Source organism: Ptychodera flava, chromosome 14, assembly GCF_041260155.1.
Source record: "Ptychodera flava strain L36383 chromosome 14, AS_Pfla_20210202, whole genome shotgun sequence".
Lineage (NCBI taxonomy): Eukaryota > Metazoa > Hemichordata > Enteropneusta > Ptychoderidae > Ptychodera > Ptychodera flava.
Genome location: NC_091941.1, coordinates 17230868 through 17255513, shown reverse-complemented (window position 1 = coordinate 17255513; position 24646 = coordinate 17230868). Strand labels below are relative to the sequence as shown.

Below are 24646 nucleotides of genomic sequence, written 5' to 3'. Positions count from 1 at the left end.
ATTGAACTAAAATTTTTCGGACAGTCGAGAGGCGACTAAAATTTCTGACTCGGAAACTGGTGCTTTTACACGATGGTCACTCTTTGCGTTCCAGGTTAATATAAGGCCCGAAAAGGTTCAATTAAAAAATTCCCTAACACCTTTCAGTGATAATGTTACTTGGCTGTTTTAATTTTTTGACTATCCAGGTGACATCATGGCGGCTTTTACTGCATCAGTTTTGCTTACAACTTCGTGACCTGTGCGAAAAGCACATCCTGACATGTCATGGTCGACCATCGCAACTTTCATTCTTTTTTCCACTAGGTATTCGTTTAGTCGTGAGACTGTCCGAAAATTGAGACAGTGAGTGTACTTTCTCTAGGAGAATGTCAGTATGTCCAACAACACCTTGCAGTAATACTTGATACAACAGTACATGCAGCATAATACACAAACGGTAATAAACTGTAAAACCCATCGTTTGAGGGCGCTCCACTGGCCAAACTAGGCGGGGGGGGGGGGGGGGGTAGTTATGGCGAACACCCTTGTCCGATTGATCAAGTCCAAAGTGGCAAGTGACAGGCAACAATTGGCATGAGAAACAGCGTCCAAAAGTTTTTGACGCAGCTTGAAATTTATTAGAATGAAAATGAGGATATGGTGTTCAATTTACATCGCACAGACATGAAAGTACCATGGTCTTAAAAAATCAAAGAAGTAGGGGTTATTAAAGAGCTGAACCAAAACATATGAAATACTATGGCATCTGTATTAGTGTAAAAGTATGCCCTTAAACCCTGTCTTGAGAAGAAATGACCATAACTTTTCATTACTCTCATGGCATGCAGCAGAAAATTGGACTAGCTGAGCAAACTGATATGTTGGTCAAGCTATGTATGCTAAAGTGAATTTCTTCATACAGGTGACCTACCAGACATCTCTACTATACATCTGTATCATACACTTAAAATAATCTGCACTTCTGACAACCATATGACAACTTCTGATCTAGCCTTGCTATTATCATTTTATGAAGTCATGACTGAATATGTTACAAGTAAAGGCTGCTGAATTTCTTTCTCAAAAGTAAACTCTTGCCTGGCGCCCTCTCAGGCACCCAGTCTTATACCAATATGATGACCTAACTGTCACTTAATCAATAAGAACAGAACATGAAAACAATGGGAACTAATTTGGGATAATTGGATGGTGAAGTAATGTTGGTTTAATCTGCAAATGTAAGCTCATCTGCTTTTCTTTTTAAGTTATACACTTGTTTTTATGAGTAATTTTTTATATTTCAACACTCAGCTATATACAGGGCACCTAACACTTTTGAGCAATTTGAAAAATATGAAGATCCAATTATCCCTGATTAGTTCTGATCGTGTTACATGGTAGAAAGTAGTATTAAAAATTTTGCTTTCATATTGCGCTCTCTTTACTGAGTTGCTTTTGACTTTTTCCCTTTGCCCTTTGAACTTTTGTCCCTCTTCTTTAAGTTGTCCATATTTGCTTTTAAAACTGTAGCATAAGCCTGCATGAAAAGATAAAGAAACAAATGTATGTAGTTACATATTTTCATCATCACAAAACATGGTAATAGAGTTATGTATTTTGACCATAATTGACAGTGCTGATACTGAAGGCCATTTTAAATATCAATAAGATATTTAAATTAGTGATGAGTAACCATCTGAGACAGCTGACATCACTCTAAACCGACTGAACAACGGTTACATATACAACCAAGTCTGGCTTACTTGTAGATGGTTATGCACAGCTTAATCCTTTGAGTTCTGCAATTGGTTCACCAAAATTATCGTTGCAACATTTTTCAATTTTGTGAATTTTTTTCTGCAATTTTTTGACAATTTTGGACCAAATGAGCATCACATTTTACTGGCCTCAGATTTTTATCAAAATTTTAGCAAAAATTCAAAAAAAATTGACTAGTGTATATTTTGATATAGTGACAAAAAGTGACTTTGGCGCTCAAAGGGTTAACTCATCCCCTGCTCTTCAGACCCATAGAAAACTTACTTGGCTGATAGTGTCACATTCCCGCTAGCTAAGCCATTTTACAGCTTTTTCCTGCCTTTGTTCAATATTCTACTGATTTTTCTGAATTTATAGTACATAAAATATTCAATTTCTTTGCTAGCATTTGATGGACGCCTAGCACAATACGACACTCTGAAGTCAAGGACTCTATATCATATGTAGGGCAACAAGATTTGAAAAGTCCAATGTTCTAACTAATCGACAAATGCTGATGTGGAGATACACATTGTCAAAAATCATTTACAGCTGCAGCAGACTACATTCAGCTTCCAGAATGAACTTTATACGTTTCTTAAGGACTATTACAGCCAATGGTTATTTATATGAACAGTAAAACAGCCAATCACCAAGCCATTTCATTGGCTACATTGAAACTTGTATATTCCAACCAACTGGCTGTGTAATTAGCTGGTTTGCTGACTGATAAAATGATTTGCTCCTTGCAAATTAATATTGAATGAACCAATGCCATAAAAAATTAGGATCTATTATAAAGGGAAGCATGACAAATTTTAGGAACAGAATGAACTCTAAAACCACTGTCTTAATTATTTTTCCTTGATTTCAACTTTGTCTCTTACTGATTCAAGCAATCTATCATTTGTTGACACTAAATCAGGTATTTCCTTGAGGATTTTGATATATAGAAAAACATTTAATAGTTATTGCCTGTTCCTATACAAGCTTATGCAATGTTCACTTACCATCTGAAATTTGTTGACGTCTTTTGAAGAAATCTGAAGAGAAAATTGAAACAAAACCATGTGGATTAGGCAGTTAGAATGTGATGGACACCTCCTATTCTCTAGCTTACAGGGCATTGGCAATTTTTAATCAAAACAAACATGTAAAATATTTGGCAATCAAACAGCCAGAACTATTTCGACTTAAAGGTATACTGTCCTCTTCCAATTCTGCCACAGTTACCATGGAAAGAGAAAATCTAACCAACCAAGTGACATTTTTGTTGCAAAGTGATACGACTGCTTGGATATGTCAAGGGGAACCCCTTATGCCTGATCACCTAACCATACATCAAGTTGCAATAAGTTATAACTTCAGGCAACCAACACTATAAATACTGATGAAAGTGCATTAATCCTCATTTGTTAGAACATTTCTGAAATGTCAGCATGTAAGGATGACCTAATGAGAATCATGTACCCATGTAGACTGCCATGGATCATGGATAGAAAAAGCATTAGGGGACGACTGCATTAACTTGCATGGTCCCTGAAACCGGAGTCCTTGCCTGAGCAACTCGGGTGACAAACAGAAGACTTTTAATCCCCAAGGTGTGAATGTTCCATTGTTATGTTTATCTAATCCGGCTGGTGCTATTGTAATGCCATTGTAGGAAAGGCAGGTCAGTGAAATTGATCCTCTAGGGAAGTAGGGTGTTCCTCAGTTAATGGAGCCTTCCCGTAATGGTTATTTGTCACTCTCCTTTGGTGTATAACAGAAATGGCAGAAAATGCTCCGAATAGAAAGCCTATTGTAATATCAATAGTTGACATGAATTCTAAATTGGCATGCTTTGAGATTGGATATAGAAGAATATTACAAATATACTACCAGTATATTGTTATATTTTTGTTTACAAGTTATTCCAAAGCCTTTTACCATTCTGTTTTAAAAACATACACCTTCTGAAAATGTGTTTTCGAATAGTCCTATACTATTTTGGGTGAAGTATTTGTGATTTTCCTGATTTGATAATATAAATAGATACCATTTCACCTTATTGTTAAACGTAAGTTACATAAACGAACCTAGAAGGAAAAAAATCTCCACCGAAACAATGGTAACAATCATACTTTGTAAATTGTATTCATGTGATTCCTGCATCTTTGATTCAATACACTAAAACTGTTTGAAAGTCAAAAAGTGAGAGCAATTACTGACTAAATTAAAGATGAAAGTATGATTCACTATACATAATGATTTGATAAAATTGAAAAAAAAATATAGCAACATGAACATCATACTATCCAAAACAGATAGTGAAGGCACAGCAATATCAAAAGCCAACTCATATCATTGGTACATTATTGCTTTTAGTTCTACTCCGAAATAAAAAAAAGGGCGTGTGGGTGTTCTACAGACTCAGTATGCTCTAGAGATTACGTAATGGTGGTACAAACAAACCCATGTGTACAAACGTGTGTGGAAAAACATGCATTTCCATGAATGTGTTTCTGCACGTGGTATTGTTTGCGGTCATGATTGACATCAACTCACCACTGTGCTAATTTTCTTCTTTCCATTTGTTGCTCTTATAAGACATTTCTGCTCACTGGGTTCATGTGAATCTCCTTTGCTGGCTCTTGGTTTGGGTTTTGTTTGACCATGGTCTGTGGAAGATTCAGATAGACACATTGACTCAGGTCATCCAATTGGTGTACAAGAACAATTTATATGGAATAAGCATTAGATTATGAGAAAACAGGTGTTGTTCCGACAGTATGCCGCTCATTTGTTTTGTTCAGTGTATTCATGAACCTGAAAATAAACACTTAATTTCAACATGCAACAATGACAAAATGTTTTTTTATCTATTAATTGATGCATAATGATGTGAAACATCAGAGGACTGCCCTATCTACAATGCGTAATGTCATCGCCACTAAGGTGACAATGATAAAGAACAGCAGGTAAGCTACACAGAGAGATCAATGTCACAGAAATCAGTGTTGTTCTGTTGCAACAATGACTGATCGATGGCAGAGTTTGGAAAAAGGATACTTGATATATGAGAGAGATTTTACTCCACATATTATATCAGGGGAATATCTTAGAAGATATCAATAAGATCAGGTGAAAAGGCAGAAATAACAATACTGCCATTTTCAAGGTGCTTTGTGAATCAATGACGAGGCATTGTGGATTTTGTTGGCCTATCATTCCCACCAAGCATATCCAATAATGCAACTTCAAGCTTACATTATTTGGGTAGGACTGGGGGTTCTTTTATTTGACTATATCATAACAAGCAGCCTGGATGGACACAGTGTTCTCCCTGAATAAGGTAACAGGGCGTGGCGCCCTCTTGTAAATCCGAGCGCCCCCTTGCCAGAAATGAAAAAGATTTTTTTTGAAAAATAAAACAATAAAATGTACGGGGAAAAAAGTTGACAGTGATTTACAAGCAAAATGCGAGCGTGAGCGTCGATCCTGCAGACTGCAACGTAATTCTCATCGATCTTGCAAATCTCGCGAGTTTGTGATGTCATCCGAGATCATAAGCCCATGTGCAACTCATCGAAGGCAGCCATATTTGCATGGCCGTAACGTTACGTTAGCCACGGTCCCTCCATAGGGACTGTGCATTAGGTAACCGACTTAGCTGAGTAAACATGGCAAGGAGCTTGAGGGTAATCAAGGACAGCAGAGTACACTGAAGTTTTTATAGGAGGTTAGAATTTCGTTTGTGTATTCCTTCCAAAAGCAAAACAACCTAATTTTAGGCTCGGTCGGACTTGTATCAGGATGAGAACACGTGAGTGTTATGGTGATAATTTTGCCATCGATGAATAAATGTATGTCTCTAGACTCGCTATGTTTCCGTTTGTAATAAAAGTTATGGAACACTGTTTCAGATCTCTTTTCCTTTGAGTTTTTTGTACGAAAAAAATCTGAAAAAATGCTCCCCAAACCTGAGTGTTATGGTGATAATTTTGACATCGATGAATAAATGTATGTCTCTCGCTACGTTTTCGTTTTCAAAAAATGAAATCTTCATAATTGAAATCAGTGAACTGTAATAAAAGTTATGGTACACTGTCTCAGATCTCCTTTCCTTTGAGTTTTTTATACGAAAAAATCTGAAAAAATACTCCCCAAGTGCTACCAAATAACACCATTTTAATCGCTGTTTTCAAAAGCTCCAACGGCAGGAGGAAGGACCCCCTCCTGACCTCCCCCCGCGACCGCTGACGCGGTCGCTTGTGGTGCTTCGCACCACGTCTTCGCCCTCTTCTCAAAAAATCCTGGGGAGAACACTGGGACATGTATGAGTGGAATCTTCACCAACATATCCATGTAGGTGCTATATTCATAACCTGAACATAGTTTTCATGCATTCATGGCTGACAAAAGCATCAATGAGAAATAATCCCCTCGTTGAATAATGGGTCATGTAGTTTGGATGGGATCCAGCCATTAATACCTTTGCCCCTTTTGACTAAATTTACTCTCATATCACCTTTTTAGTGTTTTACTGACCTTGGTCACCTGTAGTCACTTGCGCCCCATACACAGGTCACTAGAACTTAGAGTTCTCTTTCAGTAGCAGCACAAATATCTCAGTAATCTTGTGTCCCTTTTATAGCATGAAGGCAAATATAACCATGGAAATATAGTAGTACTCTGTGCTCTACCTCAATGATTTTGCTCAAAAAAGACCCTGGCACAAAAAACCTACTGTACCAGTTGGTTTTCTGTGTCTACCATTTCATTTGGATATAATAGTATTAATGCATAGAACTGTCCACACACTACACAATCACTGCATAGACCACAATGACCATACACTTAAAATGGATACTGCATACCGGCTAACTTTTATTCAACTATTGATGAAGCTTGTGAAATTACGGTAACAAATAATTTCCTTTCCCTGTAAAAGCTCTGTAAAATGTCAGAATTTGTTGATAATCTATATTATAAAGGAGGGTTAACTGATGTGACCTGAGTGATCCTACACTACACTTCATCTCGATTAGGATGAGCTGTATGGCTACTAAAACTCAAAATGATTCTGGTTTGAAAAGGTCAGAGGCTCATACAGTCAGATGTTCAGAAGCCTTCCATAGGTCGGAATCCACCTCGATCCTTAACATTTGTAAATGGTTGCGAGGCTAAACATCCAAAAACAAAACGAAACCCCAAAAAGCAAAACAAAACTACGAATGCTTTCATTGGTTACACTGTAGACTCTCCACAGTCGCTGTGCCTTGTTTTGTGCGCGCCCACGATGGGCCTGCATTCGAAGACTACGCTGTGCAGCTGTATGCACGCGCTGCCAGACACAGCGACTGTCCGTTTTTGCAAGGATATGAATATTCATAAGGGTAGTGACCTCAAAAGAAACACTATCTAACTGGGCGGAGAGAATATATACTAGTAGCCGGTAGACCTATATACGTGTTATGTTTTTATTTTTCATTTTTCATTTTATTTGGCTATGCTACTTGTCATTTTTGTGTTGATTAACGGATGTGTGGAGTTCTATAAAGTACCCGGATCAGGCAGAAATCCGACCGGTCGCTTGCAAGAACGTCCAGACCCTGGGATTCGCGTCGCGTCTTCTGAAGGGCGTGCGTGTTCCAACAGGGAGAACGCGAATCGCAGGGTCTCTGCCAGACTAGTTACACTGGTACATAGTCTGGCAGAGACCCTGCGATTCGCGTTCGTCCCTGTTGGAACGCGCGCGCCCTTCAGAGACACGACGCAAATCCCAGGGTCTGGACGGTCGACGTTCTTGCAAGCGACCGGTCGGTTTTCTGCCTGATCCGGGTACTCTATAGAACTCCACACACCCGTTAATTAAAACAAAAATGACAAGTAGCATAGCCAAATAAAATGAAAATTGAAAATTAAAACCATACCACGTATATATGTCTACCAGCTTCTTGTATATATTCTCTCCGCCCAGTTAGATAGGTGTTTCTTTTGACGTCACTACCCTTATGAATATTCATATAGGCTACTTGCAAGAACGGACAGTCGCTGTGTCTGGCAGCACGTGCTCACAGCTGCACAGCGTAGCCTTCGAATGCAGGCCCACGTTGGGCGCACACAAAACAAGGCACAGCGACTGTGGAGAGTCTAACTGGTACACCGTAGCAATCATTACATTCCTATTGGAATTGTCATGATAAATCTGACTGAAAAGACTCCAAGATATAGCTGCAGTACAGTGGTTCGAGGCTTTGCCTTGGGTTGTGGGTCTGGTTTTGCCCTGCCACCTATAAACCCCAGGCAATACCTTGAGCTACGGTTCAACAGCTATTGTGAGCACGATACCAGCAAGAATAACACGTCTTGGCCCGGCCTTTCCGAACACAATATTTTGGATACGAGTGATTATTCTGGGGTTTCCGATCAAAAGTGTATTCCTCACTCTAATCTTAACGACTGAGTAATCAATCCTACATGTTGTGTCCACAAATCTTTTCTCCTTCACCACGTATTATCAGACGGCAATAATTCCTTTCAAAGTTTTACTTACATTTCTTCATGGTGAGATACGCCGAACCAGCTGTTCGCGTTTTCTGGAATAGCTTTGTCAACTCATTTAGGAACTGCGGGATAAAGAATATGAGACGTATTACATATCGTGGCAGTATTACAACGTTCACTTCGTAGCTTAAAACTCGGACTACAGATGGATTTTAAAAACGATATTTTTCGTTATACTCACAGCGTCGTTTTCTAGAAGAACCATGTTGTAAGGCTGCTTGTGTACGAATGGCTTCTTACGGGTCAGAGTTCATAGCTCGAAGAGAGACTTGCACTTATTGGATTGTAGTAATAACGCTTGACGATGTTATCCAATCAACGTAGTCGTTACATATAAATCCCACAATGCGTACATACCGGAAGTACAGTGGGAAAATTTCACGTGTGTTCTGTCAATGAAATCCTGAGACGTACAATAATGGTAGACCATCACAACGACACAATAACAGAAGATGAGGCTGCTCTTTACGACAGACAAATTCGCTTATGGGGACTGGATGCACAGAAAAGGTAAGTTTTGTGTGCATTGGATAATGTCATAGCTAGCGAACCATTCTGCATTCTCCACGGTCCAGCTCCACAGCCCGCTCAAAACAAAGAAGTGCATTTATTCGGAACACTTGAGTTCGTATCAGAAGCTCCCAGAGCACATCGATACAAACTGCTCGCTGCGAGTCCACTGTGGCTGATACCGTGACATACGTGTGAGACTGGCAACAGCGGGATGTTCATGCGAAATCCCGCAACGCATCTACAAGGGGTACAACCGCAAATTGGCCGGGGCCAGTTTTTATCAGTGCGTGCGGCGGACAATATAAAAGGCTATACTAATACTAATACCCTTTTATAGTCCGCCTGGCCTATAGTGCCAATTGACTAGTGCATGCACGAGAGTGTGAAGTGCACATACACAGAGATACAGGTATTAACATAAAGGAAAAAATAGGCAAACAAATAAACAAAAAAATAATGCTGAAAAGACCCAAAAAGTAAGGCTTGCGATGTACCGCAAATCGACGTTCGGGTAACGCGGGCTGGTCATGTGCAGGAGTGGTACTATTTTTGTTAGGATGTGCGCCCTCTTTTGCTGAAGAAAGCTTCAGAACTCAATGGCAGATCTTCAGCTGCTTTAGCATTCAGAAGTTGATGGCAGTTTCTGCTTTATGTGGCTGTTTTGATTTACCCGCATGGTACCAAAATGATTGCTCATAAAATGGCTAAAATGTTCAAATTTTTAAACATGATCAATGCTTTGATAACTGGTAAACATCTGCCTTCTCAAATATCATTGCTTTAATTTACAAAGAAGAACCCTAACACAGTAACAGAATGACGAGGGAATATCAGTAATGTAGATTCACGAGTCTTAACAAAAACAGTACTGCATATATACGGTATATATCTGTGTTTTGTACTGTCAGCAAGCAAGGAGTCAAAAACAGTTTGACACATTTTAACATTTTGATTGTTCCGAATTGTGATTTGCTAACTGTCACAGCAAAACATCAAGTAGATTACAGTAAATCCATGAGTGTACTCTTAAAAATTGATGCAGTGTAATTTAGCTACAGAGGTTTCACATGCCTCTTTTCTTTCTAGTAATGCAACATAGGCTAGCATTAATGTGTATTTTACTACCATAGATATCTTTTCATGCTGAGATTTGAGTAAGCGTTGGACAAAACTACTTCAAAAGGTTTTTCAGCCCAGCTTGAGTTAGTTGTTCCAGATGCCAGATTTCTTCCATGCTATAAATAAGTTTTGATATTGTAAGTACTTGAAACTGAAATTCAGGACAAGGAAACTATCCTCTCGACCTATTTAATCAATCCAACTTGTGGTTCATGCATAGCTCTTTCACATAGCTCAGCTCATCCACATGAAGTCTGTCGCCAGAAAACACCAAGTTTTTGCATGGATATTGTAAGTGTAATACCCTACAGCACAAATGCAAGCATCTCTCCAGTATTGGGGATTCAGTGCACATCTGTACTTACAGTCAGTTCTGGCTTCGCTTTTATTCCTGTTTCAGTGAAGCCTTGAAGTTGAAATGACTCCCCCGACGTAGACAATGTGACTTGCCGTGACATGACAAATGTTCAGCAGGTCAAATGTTATCATCCTATGACAAGAACAATTGGTCATCAATTAATGTTTTCAACATTAACTTGGTAAAGCACACATGTGCGCAGAAAGATTTGTAGGATGTCTCAGCAATTTCACTCTAACATAATTACATTCTTCACGTTTAATAGTTGTACTGGGATGATAAATCGGACTGCAATGAGGGCACTTGTACAAGTAATGTTTTATAATTCATTTCAATTTATTGTCTTTCTCCACATGCAGACTTAGGTCATCCAGTATGCTACTGGTGGGACTCAAAGGTGTAGGTGCAGAGGTTTGCAAAAATGTGGTCCTTTCTGGTGTGAAGTCTGTAACCTTGCTTGATCACACCAGTGTCACTGAAGAGGATGCCTTTTCACAGTTTCTTGTGGGCAGAGACTCTGTTGGCAAAAATGTAAGTACATGTATGTAGGAGATCACAGATACATGTACCTCCTGTACAAGTTTGACTGTAAGACCAAAGAAGAAAGTCTTGTACATTCTTTTGAGAAACAAAATTCCATGACACTCTTCAGTAGAAAAGTAGAAAACTCTGTGCTTTTGAATCAAAAGAGAATTTTTGGGAAATCAGAAGACACATGTTCCCAAGTCATTGCACAAGCACTAAGAAAGGAGCCTGCGCTGCTAATTACACTAGCCAGTGTCACGTACATGTATAATGTTCACCATAGCATCTAAGGGTTGAATGCGCCTCGAGGACAGATATTTGGACTCTCAAACTTTTTCAATTCTATCTGATCTACCACTCATTGGGATTCATTTTAAAGCTCTTGTTGTAAGAATCATTTTCACTGTTTTGGTTTTTCGAAAATCCAAAATTTTATTTTTCTCCTCAGAGTTAGCACCGAGATGGCGGCCATTTTGAATTTCAAATATTGGTAAATCTTGGGTTATTTGTTTCTTTAGTACCAAAATTTGCATAGTGACCCCAAATTTTTATTCTTCATTGTGAAAAAGAATGGTTGAAAGATTCCTTTAGGAAAGCTTGAGCAAAAGTGTTAGTCTTTCACTTTCGATGTGCATACTACTTTAACATCCACTTTTAGTATGATTTTATCCAAAATATGTCAAGAACTTGTTTATTAATATCTGTGGTTTTAAAGGGCCAGTAGCTGTAGCTTGCTATGATATTTTTCTACTATTTTTGTTTTGTATGTCACCGTAACTTATTGTTTTACACTGGATGTTGAAACACCCACTATTAATTTGTAAATGCAGCATCTTTATTGGTAAAATACACTTTTATTATTTACATTCGTAATTCTAGTGAGGACCAGAATTCAACTGTCAACAATAACAATGCAGTGTACATATGTACTGGCTGAGTTAACCAGCTGAGTTCTATGTATCTTAACATGTTTTGGGGAGTAGAACAAGAAGCTGTCCTTAAAAAAACATGCATAGTGAAAATGTCATCGAAACTTACAGCTACTGCCCCATAAATTTTTAAACTTTTAATGTGGGAGGGAAGTTGTGGTAGTTTCAGTCAAATGTTAAAAGTACACATATAAAATATTCTTGTTCAGTTTGCAGTTAAAGTGCCTTGGGCACATGTACCTGTGGATATGTGCGCTACATCAGAACCCATTATTTTAAAAATCTTTTTTCTATGAATCACTTGCCTGACCGTCTTTGGACAGTATTTGTATTTTTCCTCATACATTCTCATTCCAGTTTCTTCAAATTCTAAAAAAAGTGGGTCAGGTTTTATTTTTTGAAGATGTTTTATTGCTTATTGAACAATAGTGTTCAAAACAGATATTTCTAGTTTTTGATCCTGTTAATTTAATCCTTTTACCACCATGAGTTGAACCAATCCTATTGTTTTCTATGGTAAAGGTGGACCTCTAGACAGAGAAATGGGAATGAAAGAGTTAAGCACCACCACCTTCCAAATTCCTCTTAGCCCCCAACTGGTACCTTTGAATACAGCTGTAAGACATTGAAAGGTGAATGAGTGTTCCAAGGTGTTGGAAAGACTAATCATTTTTGTCACATAGTCATCAAAATATGTTAACCTTCAGAATGAAAGATATCATTTTTTATTCGCTGATCAAGGTTTTGACGGAAACCCTTTCAGTACTGATTAAGGCAAATCAAAGAGCCGCTGACAAGGATGGAGGAAATCCTTGCACCAGTTGCCAGTTGATGTATGTATGATTTTTGCCATGACATGCTTTGCTTCATCAAAAATACCGCAAGAAATCATTAAAACAGGTTAATGACAGGTGTAAAAGAGACTAAAAAAGTAACATGTTTGACAAACAAGGATGCGACAGTACATTTTATGGTACAGAAATCTGACTGGCAAGGCATGAAAGTAACAGAAAGAAATAAAAAAAGATAAAAGTCTTCCATTTGCACACACACTGGTTTTGATGACACACACATTTTTCATTGATCAATCCATCTTTCATCTGTCATTAAATCTCCAAATACTAGCAGATTTGTCACTGTGCTCAGAAGTATAGCACTAATGATGAGTACAAACATCATGCCAAAAATGACATTTCAATATTGCATACTATCTATTCAATTTGTTGCGATATTATCAGATTTCCTTTTCTGATTGATGATTTAGAAATTGAACTTGCTGTCATTCTTTGTCCAAAATTATCAGAAACCACTTGCATGAATTACACGAAATCTGGAGCTCTTATTCGGATTTCTTCAAATTATGACAGGGTAAAGAAACTTTCAATGACATGTTGTCTTTCTGTTGATGGAGGAAGAACAAATTCTTTGTCTAGCTGCTGACTACCCACCCGATGTAAATTGTTGTCTGTCAGTTCCATGGATTATAGATGTGAAGGAGTCAAAGGAGTTGTTGTTGTCATAAATCGTTGTGAAAGTGAGAACGATATCCCTCCTTGTATCTCCATGAGAGTCGTCTCATCACCACTTTGAACAGTGGAAGGTTACAAACTGACAAACTTAATGAATCTTTTTATGTAACTCCTCAGCTGTCAATGATGCTTTGGCAAAAGATTCATGCACAAGTTGATCATCTGTCAACTGTCAAAGTCATCCTCATTAACACACTTGTTTTATGTTTGGAGGTCCTTTTGAATGTCCCTAATGATTAGCACTCTAAAATTTAGTTTTCTCCAAGGCTTTGCTAGCAGGCATCTTGGTGCAGCGGGAAGAGTATGTACGCCCACCTTTTCGTTCCTGGTATGCCTGGTTTTGACCATTTCTTCATATTCCGCAAATATTTTTCACATAACAGACAATTAGCAGGTGCCGATGAGGAAACTTTTATGTCTTATTACAGTGGATTAGCCACTCTGAACTGACAAAGTGTACGGTTGACACAGAATACACGATGCAGAAATAAATGCAAAATACCCTTTATTGGAGTTAAATGGTGAAATAAAATGAAAGAAAAGTGATCTGCTCTTACAAGAAAGCAATGCCCAATGCTTTAACCCTTTTAGCGCCCCTATAAAATATACCTCAGTCAATTTTTGTCAGATTTTTGCCAAAATTTTGATAAAAAACTGTGGCTAATGAAATGTTGTTCATTTGGTCCCAAATTCTCAAAAAAATTACAGAAAAGTTCATGAAAGTTGGTAAAATGTTGCAATAACATTTTTTGTGGGAAAAAATACAGCACTCAAAGGGTTAGTAGAGTCTATTCCCATTCAGGATTGTGGATGAATTAGTAAAAAAAATAAATGAATGAATGAAATGATTAATAAGCAATAATATATATTACAGCCCAAACATCATGGGATTTGTGCCTGAGGGTAGATGACCATTTGCCCGACGTCAGGAGAGGAAATGGCCCCCTGCCTAAAGGGTACATAGTCACTTGTTTGGGCTATAGTGTTTTTATTACATGCCTCTCTGATGTAATTTTCACTCCAAATTTTTAGATTTACATATAACAATATTGTGCTTTATTTCCGTTTTAGACAAAAATCTGTTGAAAAAATAGAATGATCTTTATCATTGGATGGTGCATCGATATATTTAAATCACTAGCATGGGGATTATAAATTTTTTTTGCATAAATTTGTAAAAACAGTGTTACCTACGTAAAAGATGTAATTAGATTATTTTGAAGGTGGTTGGAAAGGCTAGAGCGTCAGTTATAAATTTCAACAAAACTATTAAAATATAAAAGTAGTCAACATTCTCTGTGGAATAAAAAAAACTAGACATTTGGGCACAAAGGCATTGCAGAGTTATAGCCTGTTGAAACTTCTGAAAAACTGACCAAATAAGAAGAAGTTGGGGAGTCCTTAGTGTATTAACTATGGTAGAGGTCCCCTAGCTTTTAATAAAATGTTTGAAAAGGGAAAGTCATTATTTGCTATTTTTCAGGAAAGTTTGACAAGGCGGTGCTGGCATTCAGAGTGAGTGACTGCTATTGTAAATGCATTTTTAGATTCTTTGAGTGTCAAAGAGGTGTCAAAAGTGAGATTAACCAAAAAAACTGCTTTATGACTTCAAACGAGGGGTGCAAATATGGCTTGTTTTCAACATTTTTGACAGAATAACAGTTTTCCTACATAATTGTATACCAATTTAATCCAACTTTGAAATGAGATATGGATATGGAATTTTTACAGCCTATTAACAAGGTTACAGATAGGATTTGTACGGCACAATTTTCCTGTATTTGAAGTACTTTTTGAAAAATCACATTTTGAAATTTGAAAGAATTTTTAATAATTTTTTGATGTATAAACCCATGTAAAATCATAAAAACATTTTATTTATAAATCCTGCCGTACAAATCTTACAATAAATAGTGTCAACATATTTATAACTAATTTGGTAATATTAATACTATCCAATTATTATTAAATTACAATATGTAAAAAAAATATGGAAAACTAAATTTTAATATTTACTGGTGTCATATTTCAAAATCATGGCTGCAAATATACAATTTTTATATTCTTCGGAGAAAGTAATAACAAAGAGACTTATCCTGAAAATTTGAACTAAATATCTTGATTCTAACACTTGAAACTTGACATTAACTCTGAGAAAAGAATTGGTGCAAAAATAGCCTTTCCAACCACCTTAAATCCCAAAGTCGTCCAGTTAAAAAATAGTTCCAGTTCAGTTTCAGTAAAATGATGACTATGCGGCCTGTTACGTCCAACATCAACCAATCACCATTGAAACCTATTGAGCGTGTGCAGTGTTCGATACATTAGGCATGTGATACTGAATAAATGATAATAATCAAATAAGGAAATAAATGTGACAAACAAACAAATAAACATATTATGAAAGTGCAGCTTCTTATTCCATTTCAGAGAGCAGAAGCTTCCCTAGAGAGAACGAAAGAGTTGAATCCAAATGTTGAAGTTCTGGTTGACACTGCCAATGTCAGTGACAAACCCAAGGAATTCTTCCAGAAGTTTAACATTGTGTGCGCCACATGCTGTGACTGTGAAACACTGCTGAAAATTAACGAAATCTGCCATGAGAGCAATGTCAAGTTTTTCGCCTGTGATGTCTTTGGATATTACGGATACATGTTTTCTGATCTCGTGGAGCACAACTATGTAGAGTGAGTTTTCTGCTTTTTTTGTCTCCACTGTTTTAGCACTGTGTAGTGTGTATGTGGTTCTGATACTTGATTAACAGACCCCTCGAGTCACTAGATCTGTTCAGTGTTGTTATTTCAACAAGTGCAAATCCAATGTGCCCTGTAACTTCCAAAATTGCTGAAATTGTACAGTCAGTGCAGGAAATTTTTGGGACAATTTCATCGAGTAGCAGTTCTACCAGCGCAATGGGTTTGCAGACTACGTCATTGTTCTCTTGCTAAAGTGCAAAAATTAATATTTGTCTAATGTTTTGAGCTATAGAAACGTGATATATATTGCTGCGACTACAAACTGCAGTAACAACCATGCGTACAGCTCTGACAAAATTTGTCTGAATTAATAAGCAGCAGTGTCGAATGTTAGGCATTGTCTGAATTATTAGCAGCAGTATCAAATGTTAGGTACATATACCGGTAGCTATATTTAGTAACAAACCTGCGATCGTGAACAGCCCTATTTGTAGAATCTTCTTTAGTCAAATGGAACTCAAGAGGGCATACAGGTCAAAGGTCTTCTTTCTGAAACATTAAATTGTTAGGATTTAAGAACCACAGTATATTTCCATATGGTAAAAGAGTAGTGTATAGTACTATAAAATTCCGTATTGAAGCCACTGCCGGATTATTCTTTACTCCCTTCCTCTGAAACATCGTACCCTGGTATCAAGTGAAAAATACTGACATTGGTGAAAGACTCACAGTGTACTTCCATGATGCATGTGTTGAGTTAGGAATTGACAACAGAGCAGATAAAGAGTTTCAAAGTGTTGGGACATTGTTGTGGGCATATGAAACGAGTTTGCTGCAAACAATTTTGCATTTGATGTGCATACAACAGTATTTGTTGAGGATAACCTTTAGAAACAACAGTTGTATACACCAAATTTTTAGAAAATATTCATTATGAATCCATAGTATATTGTCTATGTCATACTTAAGGCTTAAGTAACCTATGTGTAGCAACAGTAGTCGACATATGCAGGTCTGAGTACTCGCAGATTCGAAACATTCATAGTGCGTGTCGCCTTTAATCTCTATGTGCCGTACTCAATCCTGTTGTTTGTTTAAGTAAACATACTTCATAATATGCCTTTTCATTTACACTACTGTTGGGTGGCGTCCAATAGGAAGTTTCCAGTACAGTCACATGATCTTTGAACACATCCAGGATGCTGTCAAATGCACCGTAAAGATATTGGCTGCAGTGCAGTTTGTATGCGCTTCACACTGTTGATGCAAATTGTGCCTTTGACTTCCCCAGAGAGAAACAGAAGATCACAAAACCGGACGAACCCCAAGATGGCAGCAAAGTCAAGAAATCCAAAGTCGCTGTCGTGGAGACGGAAACTGTCATGGTCAAGAAGAGCATGAAGTTCTGTCGATTGCACGATGCACTGTCAGTAGACTGGACTGAAGGCAAATTACTGAAATCACTGAAGAGGTTGTCCAATGTTTATTTTCTTATGCAAAGTAAGTTCATGAATTTCTTTTTTATTATAGAGAAAAAAGTGATGCAAAATTCCACTTATAGACCAATTGCATTTCTTGTCCACTGTTTATGGCGGTTTGCAAGTACCTTTTCCCCTGGATTAGGCAAAAAAATAATTTTTAGGTTAGTCCTCTTTCTCCCCGATGACATAGATGTGTCTACTATAAGTTACCAAGTCTGACTTGGTTGCAACATGTCATGGGTCGCCCAGTTGGTATACTTGACATAGTAAAGCAAAGTAGTTGCCTCCTGCACTGTTACTGTGTTTGATAGCATCTTTCAGTATTGAGTTACTACTAAAAAGGACCTGGGATATGAGAGAAACTGGTGCCTTGGCAATTAATGTTCAGTTTTAGCTAGAAGTACATGTAGATATTGCTTGGTAAGTTCATGGTACATGTAGCTTACAACTAATTCCCACCTGGGAGAAAGAGGGTTGTTTCTCATCCTCTGTCTCTTACAGTAATGATTAGGGAATATGGATTTTTATATTTCCATTTTTAAGTTCAAAATATCCAACTTCCATCTCGAAAGTAACAAAATCAGGAATGTTCATATGCAGCGGTAATTTTGAATCACAGCAAAATAATGATGATCAGTTCACAGTTTTGAACTATGCATAAATACATGCCATCTTACAGATGTTTAGATTTTATCTACCGTGTGTAGCACACTTATTTTTATCACTTAATTATTTTTGAATGAACGTAAAAAAATGCTGAAAGAGCTACATTGTAAATACATGAGAATGAGAAACACAGCCTTTTTTATATATGGCCGTATGTTTGTCATTTCGTTTCACAAACCGAAACAAATCATTCCATAGACAACATGTTTGTAGCAATGGAAGAAATTATTGGGAAAACCTGAGTAGGTAGCTTTTGAGCAGGCTAGCTGTATTGTGTCTCCGTAATGTCATGTACCGTAGGGTTTCATGATATATTTAGTCATTGTCAATTAAAGGTATTTCTATTTTTTATCTAATCATCTAAACATGAACATCCACTATGTTTACCATTGTCCTTTCCCTTCCAATTGTTACCAATCGACAATTTCCAGAGAGAATTTGGAGAATGTGTGCACAGCCTTAATGAAGCTATAGCCTAAAATATCTGCTCCAAGTTCTGCTCAGTGTGATTTGATAAAGCAATCCATACAGTGCTCCCTAATTGATTGAACATGGATGGTTATATTTGACTTGTCAAAAGGCCACCTGCCATCATTGTTTGTACTGAATTTTAATTATCAAATCTTGATAGATGCAATGAGTAGCAAACAGACATGCAAGAAATTTTAACTTTGTCAACAAGGATAAAGCCAGGCATCACATGTTTTTTTCTCCCTCATCAAGCCCAGTACAGAGACAGAGTCAACATACTCACAGCTGGGTGCAGGAAACAGCCAGTTTAAACTAAAAAAAGGCCTATAGAATATGAAAAATGTCACTTATGTACATGTTTTTGTATATGACTACTTCTAGTCTTACTGAAATTCCGAGCAGTCCAGGGCAGAGATCCAAGCAGCCGACACATGGAAGAGGACACAAGCCGCCTTCTAAAGATTCGGGACGAAGTCATGGAGGAGAAAAAAGTACCCCAGGATAAAGTGAAGAATGATTTCACAAGGTGAAGCAGCCTGAAAAATGTTGATAAATATTGCCCATTCACATTATGCTAATTTTCACAATAAAGTGTGCTCACCCTACTATCCATATTCATAGATATTATTCCCTAGATTCATGTTATACTGACAGAATAATACACATTTTTGGTTTGATTTACGGCGTCTTATCTCTCAATAGGATAAGGGAATCATAATCCTCATGCATATCTCCATCACACTTAAGTGATGAGGCAGGTTTTGCTTTTTTTTCACTAGTAAGATAATTGTCAGTGGAAATGAACATTTATTGGATTATGAGCGAGAGATATAGTCAGCTTTTGATGAATGGTTGAAGTGTTTCAAGAGTCGGCGTTAGAGTACAATGGGAGGTGACGTGGATGCCTTTACATGGCAAGGTTACTGCCTGTTGCCTTTAGTAAATGAGGAGTTATAAATATAACAGAAATATGCCGGCAAAAGTAGTTAACCGTGTACTATCATGGTATTGAGTTCAAAGGCAGTATAATCAAAGACGCGGATTAGTTCTAATGGAACTAATTCTGACAGATGATTGCGTACTGGTGATTAGCTTTATTGCTAGTTAGTTCGGTAGTTCAAGGGTCACTCAGTGATCGTTTTTTTTTGAGGAAATCTTAGGATGTATTGCAGCATTTTCTGCTGCCCTGAGAATGATTCACTCTGGGGCTGTAGATCTCATCACTGTCAAATGCATTTGCCTTCCTGCAAATCTTGGCATTAAGATGGGGAAAGATTGATGCTTCACTCAGTGTGTGGTGTGACTGCGGCAAGAAAATGGCTACATCATCGATAATATACGTCGGGGATGAATTTCCGCTTGCAAATTTTTCATAATTAATGTATCACCGCGTCAAAGACACGTTTGCAAATGTGCACAGGAGTTGTTTCACACTTCCTGCGTAGTCATATCCGCCTGACATTCACTTTTCCTCCGCTGGCCAATGGCATTTGGTGGAAAGCTGTGTATAGATGAGGTGCTAAGGAGAAGCAGTGTATTTGCAAAAGTTTTGAAACACAGCTACATGGATCGGGAACTCTTGTACGATTTCTAATATTGCCCAACACGATTGCATTAACATGCCTCGGTGACACAACAAAACCTTGGTAAATTTTTAGCCTCTTATCATACTGCCCTCAACAAAAGCACTCAGAAAGGTATTTGCGGTCTGAAGTAGAACAGCCCAACATCATTTGACACTACATCATAGATGTTCTTTAAATCAAATGCAGGGTACAGATGGATAACAGATGCTGGGATATACGTATTTGTGTATATTTGTGTTTTTGACATTCACCTGTGAACTTACATGTACCTTAGGCACTTGTTGTTCCTTTGTTAAAGCGGTGCCTCCCTTTAAAAGGACGCGAAGCTATGGCGGCATTCATTGTGTAAGTGGACATCAAACAGGCAACACGCGGGCACACGCTCCGGAAAATGCCACTTTTTAGTTTTCCCCGGCCGCAAAAACGCAGACAGACTGCCAAGCGGTCAGCGCGAAGTTGCTGCCGATCGAACTCTGTGGTTATATTCAAAGTCTAACGCGACTGGAAGACAATTTTTAGGAAATTCGAACGTTTGTGGTGGGGAATCAATGACCGTTGGCGATTTGAACCGACCATCAATCAAACGCTTGTATAAACTATGTTTGCAGGATTAGCAAAAGGTGACAAAAGGTTGAGATCAGTTTGTGTAATTAATGTTATAGAAATCAAACATCGTACTGGCCAAGTGTTTGACTGGGAGGAGAACTCCACTAATGGGAGAACCTGGGATTGAAAAGTGCGGCTTTAAATGTATGTCAAAACTGTATGCCCACCTGTTGAGAGGAGGGTCATAGTTCTTACAGATTATCATTCTGTGTGTTTCAGATAGTTTAAAGTGGTTTTTCTCTCTAGTATGAGAACTCAAATAGAAGAAGCCTGTTTTCTAAATTACAGCAACAAACCACATTAAAAAGAATTTGAGCCCAGGAGCAAAGATTGTGAATGTAGTGGTATACATGTGCGTCGCTTGAGTACTTGCACAAGACAGTGGAAGAGTTCTAAAAACACAATTTCAAAATTTTGCACTGCCATTTAAATAATCTCCATGTGTTTAGTCATTTAATTTGTTCCAACCCCAAAGTTTTTCTGTTATGTTGCTGTGTGACTTTTGGTATGAACTTTCTATGCCAGTTTAGGAGCCTGTTTTAGCAACGGTACACGACTATTTTATCGCAATCAGTTTGAGTTTTTTTCAAAATGACAATAAATGACAACAATGCCTTTTGGTACTTGACACACACTGATAAACCATTATAAGATTTTGATCCATGTAACTTTCCAAGTTTTTTATATCGTTTTCCCTATTGTTTCCTTGTTTGTTTCAGATTCTGTATCGGAGAATTAAGTCCTGCATGTGCTGTCGTTGGTGGCATAGTGGGCCAAGAAGTTGTTAAGGTAGAGTGATGTTTCATCAACATCTCACTACACTTTTTTTGCCTTCAAACACTGCAGATTTTCTTTTGTCTACTTGTCCTTTGATATTTATAGGGAGTGTGTCGTTGGAACTGCACGTGTGTGACTTTCTTGTTTACAGACGGTGTATTTGATGCATGATATCTAGATGCGTCACGTCAACATAGCTGAAACATTTAAAGTTTACGATATTCATCGTTAACAAACATGTTTTAAGTTTCATCAATCGCCAATGTACCCCATATACAGTGTTTGCAACGGTTGTAGGGGTCCCTGGCAACCTTTGAGCTTTCGACGGCACCTTCCCTTTAAGGTAGAATTCACCGTGTCGACTGATATTTAGAATCTCAAAATTTTTGCAACACTGTTTTTTCCCATATAGTTAATACAGGGATGGCGACCATGTTGAATTTCAAATAATTTGTACTTCTGGTAGCAAAATATGCATGGCAACCCCTGATTTTTATTCTTGAGTTTGAAAGAGAATGATTGAAAGTTTCATTGAAGAAAGTTTGCATAAAAGTTAAAGCCTTTCACTTTTGAGGCATGTACTTATTTTAAAAACTGAGAATGTGTTTCTATTTTAAATGATACCATCAATGTATTCTCATTAGTGCGGGTAGATATATTTCAGTGACTGGCGTGGGCGAGACGTCAAGGTAACATATGAATCATAAGATTTCTGAGTATACCATTCATCGCCATGACAACACATCTTCCCCAGTAAATCAGCTATTAGAGATTTGATAGTGTGTCCGACGATTTACATCGCAAGCTTTGCAGTATGTTATCATTTTGAATTTGACAAATCATCTTTTCTCAAGAGGAGAAAAGTGCATGTACCGTGTGCCTGTCGTAAATTTGTCTGTAAGGTTAACTTTGATGAATACAGTCTTCCGGTCCATTGATGAACAAATTTTACGTTTTTCCGCCAAGTAGATTTTGACCGTGGCAATGTCCTAAACAGGAAGGATGGCTTTTCTAGCATTCCAGATCAGTGATCAAAGATTTACATTTCTTGAAATTTTTAGCTCCCATTTGTAAAATGCTTTGTATCAGTTGTGCCGCCAGGGTGGGATCAGCCAGTGCCTGTCGTCTGTATGCATGTATAGATTATGCTCTGTGGATATTTTAGCTTGTAATGAAGGTGTCAACATGCGTGCAGTGACTTATGCTGGCAGTATTGCAAGTCTGCATTCTTGCATTTAAATATTTGCATTGTTGAAGCAACTTTACCCATGTTTTTTGGTCTGAAGGATAATCGCATTCCTTGAAACCTAAAAATCAGGTAATTTTTAGTCTACTTCTGTGACTTTGGTGGCATTTTGGACCAACCCTCCCCCCCCACCCCACCCCCCCACCCGGGCAAACATTAGACAATGTGGATGTAAATAATATCAATGTGGCTTTTGTGTTTGAGCAGAAACATAAATACATATGTATGTGTGTGTGTGTGTGTGATTATGAAGAGCACAGTTGCTGTTTCAAAACATGTTCACATCTGTGGCTGTAAGGGCAGCTTGTGTAACAACTCATGAAGTTTCAGATATTCTTGACCATATTTTTTTTAAAAACTTTCAAAAATCAACCACATTTCTGTGGTTTCATTAGTCTGGGGACCGACAAAGCGTGGGTGTGTGCACCTCTGGTAACATCATTGTGTATTTGCATACAAATTCGATCGCTAGGATCCTTGTTTGCATGGATGTTACACATTCCTCCAGCCATTGTTGCTTGGCAATTTGAATCGGCAGATATTGCCTCAAAAGTCTTCTGTGGTGAAAGAGTTTGGTGACGGCAACTTTGACTTTTCCACTCTCTCTGTGTCTCTGTTTCCTGTTTACAATTATAGATATTTTTCTCCAGTATTATTAGCTTCTTTTTACCACCGCCGATTAATCGAAGAAGGATGATACAAACAGAAGTCTTCCCCATGTGTTTTTCAGTCCATCAAGGACACGCATACATGTCATGAAGGAGTACTTCCGATTTTATTGATTTGTATTCAGCAAATATGGTAATGTGCAAATGGCAAGACATTGAAGCAATGCAAGAATGACGTTTATGAAAGCTGACAAACAGACTTTGATTATTTTTTTTTCCATTTTTTCCCCTCTGATGTTAACATTCCATGCAGAATCACCTTTTTTCTCTCTCTCTTTTTTTTTCAAAGGCTGTCTCAGGAAAAGACACTCCACACAACAATTTTTTCTTCTTCGACGGAACTGAGGGAAGTGGTATTGTCGACCAGATTGGTGCCTCGTAACTGTCTGTGATTGATTCCTCGTAACTGTCGGCGATGGCAGTTAACAAGCCTCAAACACTGGACAACATAGAAGATAATCGCTCTCATCAATCTTGAAGAATCTCTCCCATCCTTCAGTTTCCGGTGAGAAGGACCTTGCTATTGTATAAACAGCCCCTCCATAAACAGGCAAATTGCTGAAGGAAGGGCTTGAGAATACAGTATGTGCGCCAACATACATAGCACAGGGCTTGAGATTTTAATAATTTCGATCAATATTTTCATCAGTGCTACGTCAATAAATCTATAACAGTGACTTGGCTATTTGAAAGAGATATCACGCATATCATGACAGGGTATGTGGTTTTACAGCTAATGATACTTAAGTACATGTAACACCCATAAGCATTGAACAATATTGCTGTACATGTCCTATAGTTCTGTAATGTTGTCTGGGTGTCAAAGAGCAAAAAACAAAAATGAATAGAATCGCCCCTCAAAGTCATCAGCTGGTAAGAACCTGTTCATCCCCAATTTCCCGCCAGAAGATTCACAATCACCGTTGATAACAATGGTTTGGGCCAAACCACTATGGTTAAAGGGTTAGTGATGATAAATTGTGCTTATTTTAGGATTATTTCTGGTAGATCTTAATTCAGAAGGATTGTAGAAACCAAAGTAGATTGGCACACTAGCAGGGAACTTAATTTCATGTGAATGAAAGTGACACCATTGTTCCACATATCCTTATACCATAGATTGTTTACACAGCAAATGTATTTTGTTATGTTTATTACAAAATAAAAGTTTTACTTCGTTCCAAGAG

The 24646-nt window shown here is 37.8% G+C and overlaps 2 protein-coding genes across 2 annotated transcripts; one reads left to right on the top strand and one right to left on the bottom strand.

The window, feature by feature from the left end:
• Positions 1–571: 571 nt before the first annotated feature.
• LOC139149569 (signal recognition particle 14 kDa protein-like) lies at positions 572–8641 on the bottom strand. The gene is made up of 5 exons (XM_070721390.1): positions 8471–8641; positions 8279–8351; positions 4288–4400; positions 2751–2783; positions 572–1519 (listed from the first exon to the last, which is right to left on the bottom strand). The coding sequence occupies exons 1-5, from the start codon at positions 8492–8494 to the stop codon at positions 1424–1426; spliced, it is 339 nt and encodes a 112-aa protein (XP_070577491.1). The 5' UTR covers positions 8495–8641; the 3' UTR covers positions 572–1423.
• Positions 8640–24646, top strand: LOC139149568 (SUMO-activating enzyme subunit 1-like). The gene is made up of 7 exons (XM_070721389.1): positions 8640–8799; positions 10639–10810; positions 15693–15949; positions 17250–17458; positions 18958–19102; positions 21488–21557; positions 23749–24646. The coding sequence occupies exons 1-7, from the start codon at positions 8708–8710 to the stop codon at positions 23839–23841; spliced, it is 1038 nt and encodes a 345-aa protein (XP_070577490.1). The 5' UTR covers positions 8640–8707; the 3' UTR covers positions 23842–24646.

Bases quoted from the DNA above. Each gene is read 5' to 3' on its own strand.
- LOC139149569 (XM_070721390.1), bottom strand. From the start codon at position 8,494: ATGGTTCTTCTAGAAAACGACGCT. The intron at 4,401-8,278 runs GTAAGTAAAACT...AATCTTCCACAG, and splicing joins GTATCTCACCATGAAGAAAT to ACCATGGTCAAACAAAACCC. The intron at 1,520-2,750 runs GTAAGTGAACAT...CTTTTCATGCAG, and splicing joins ACGTCAACAAATTTCAGATG to GCTTATGCTACAGTTTTAAA.
- LOC139149568 (XM_070721389.1), top strand. From the start codon at position 8,708: ATGGTAGACCATCACAACGACACAATAACAGAAGATGAGGCTGCTCTT. The intron at 10,811-15,692 runs GTAAGTACATGT...ATTCCATTTCAG, and splicing joins GAGACTCTGTTGGCAAAAAT to AGAGCAGAAGCTTCCCTAGA. The intron at 19,103-21,487 runs GTGAAGCAGCCT...TGTTTGTTTCAG, and splicing joins GTGAAGAATGATTTCACAAG to ATTCTGTATCGGAGAATTAA.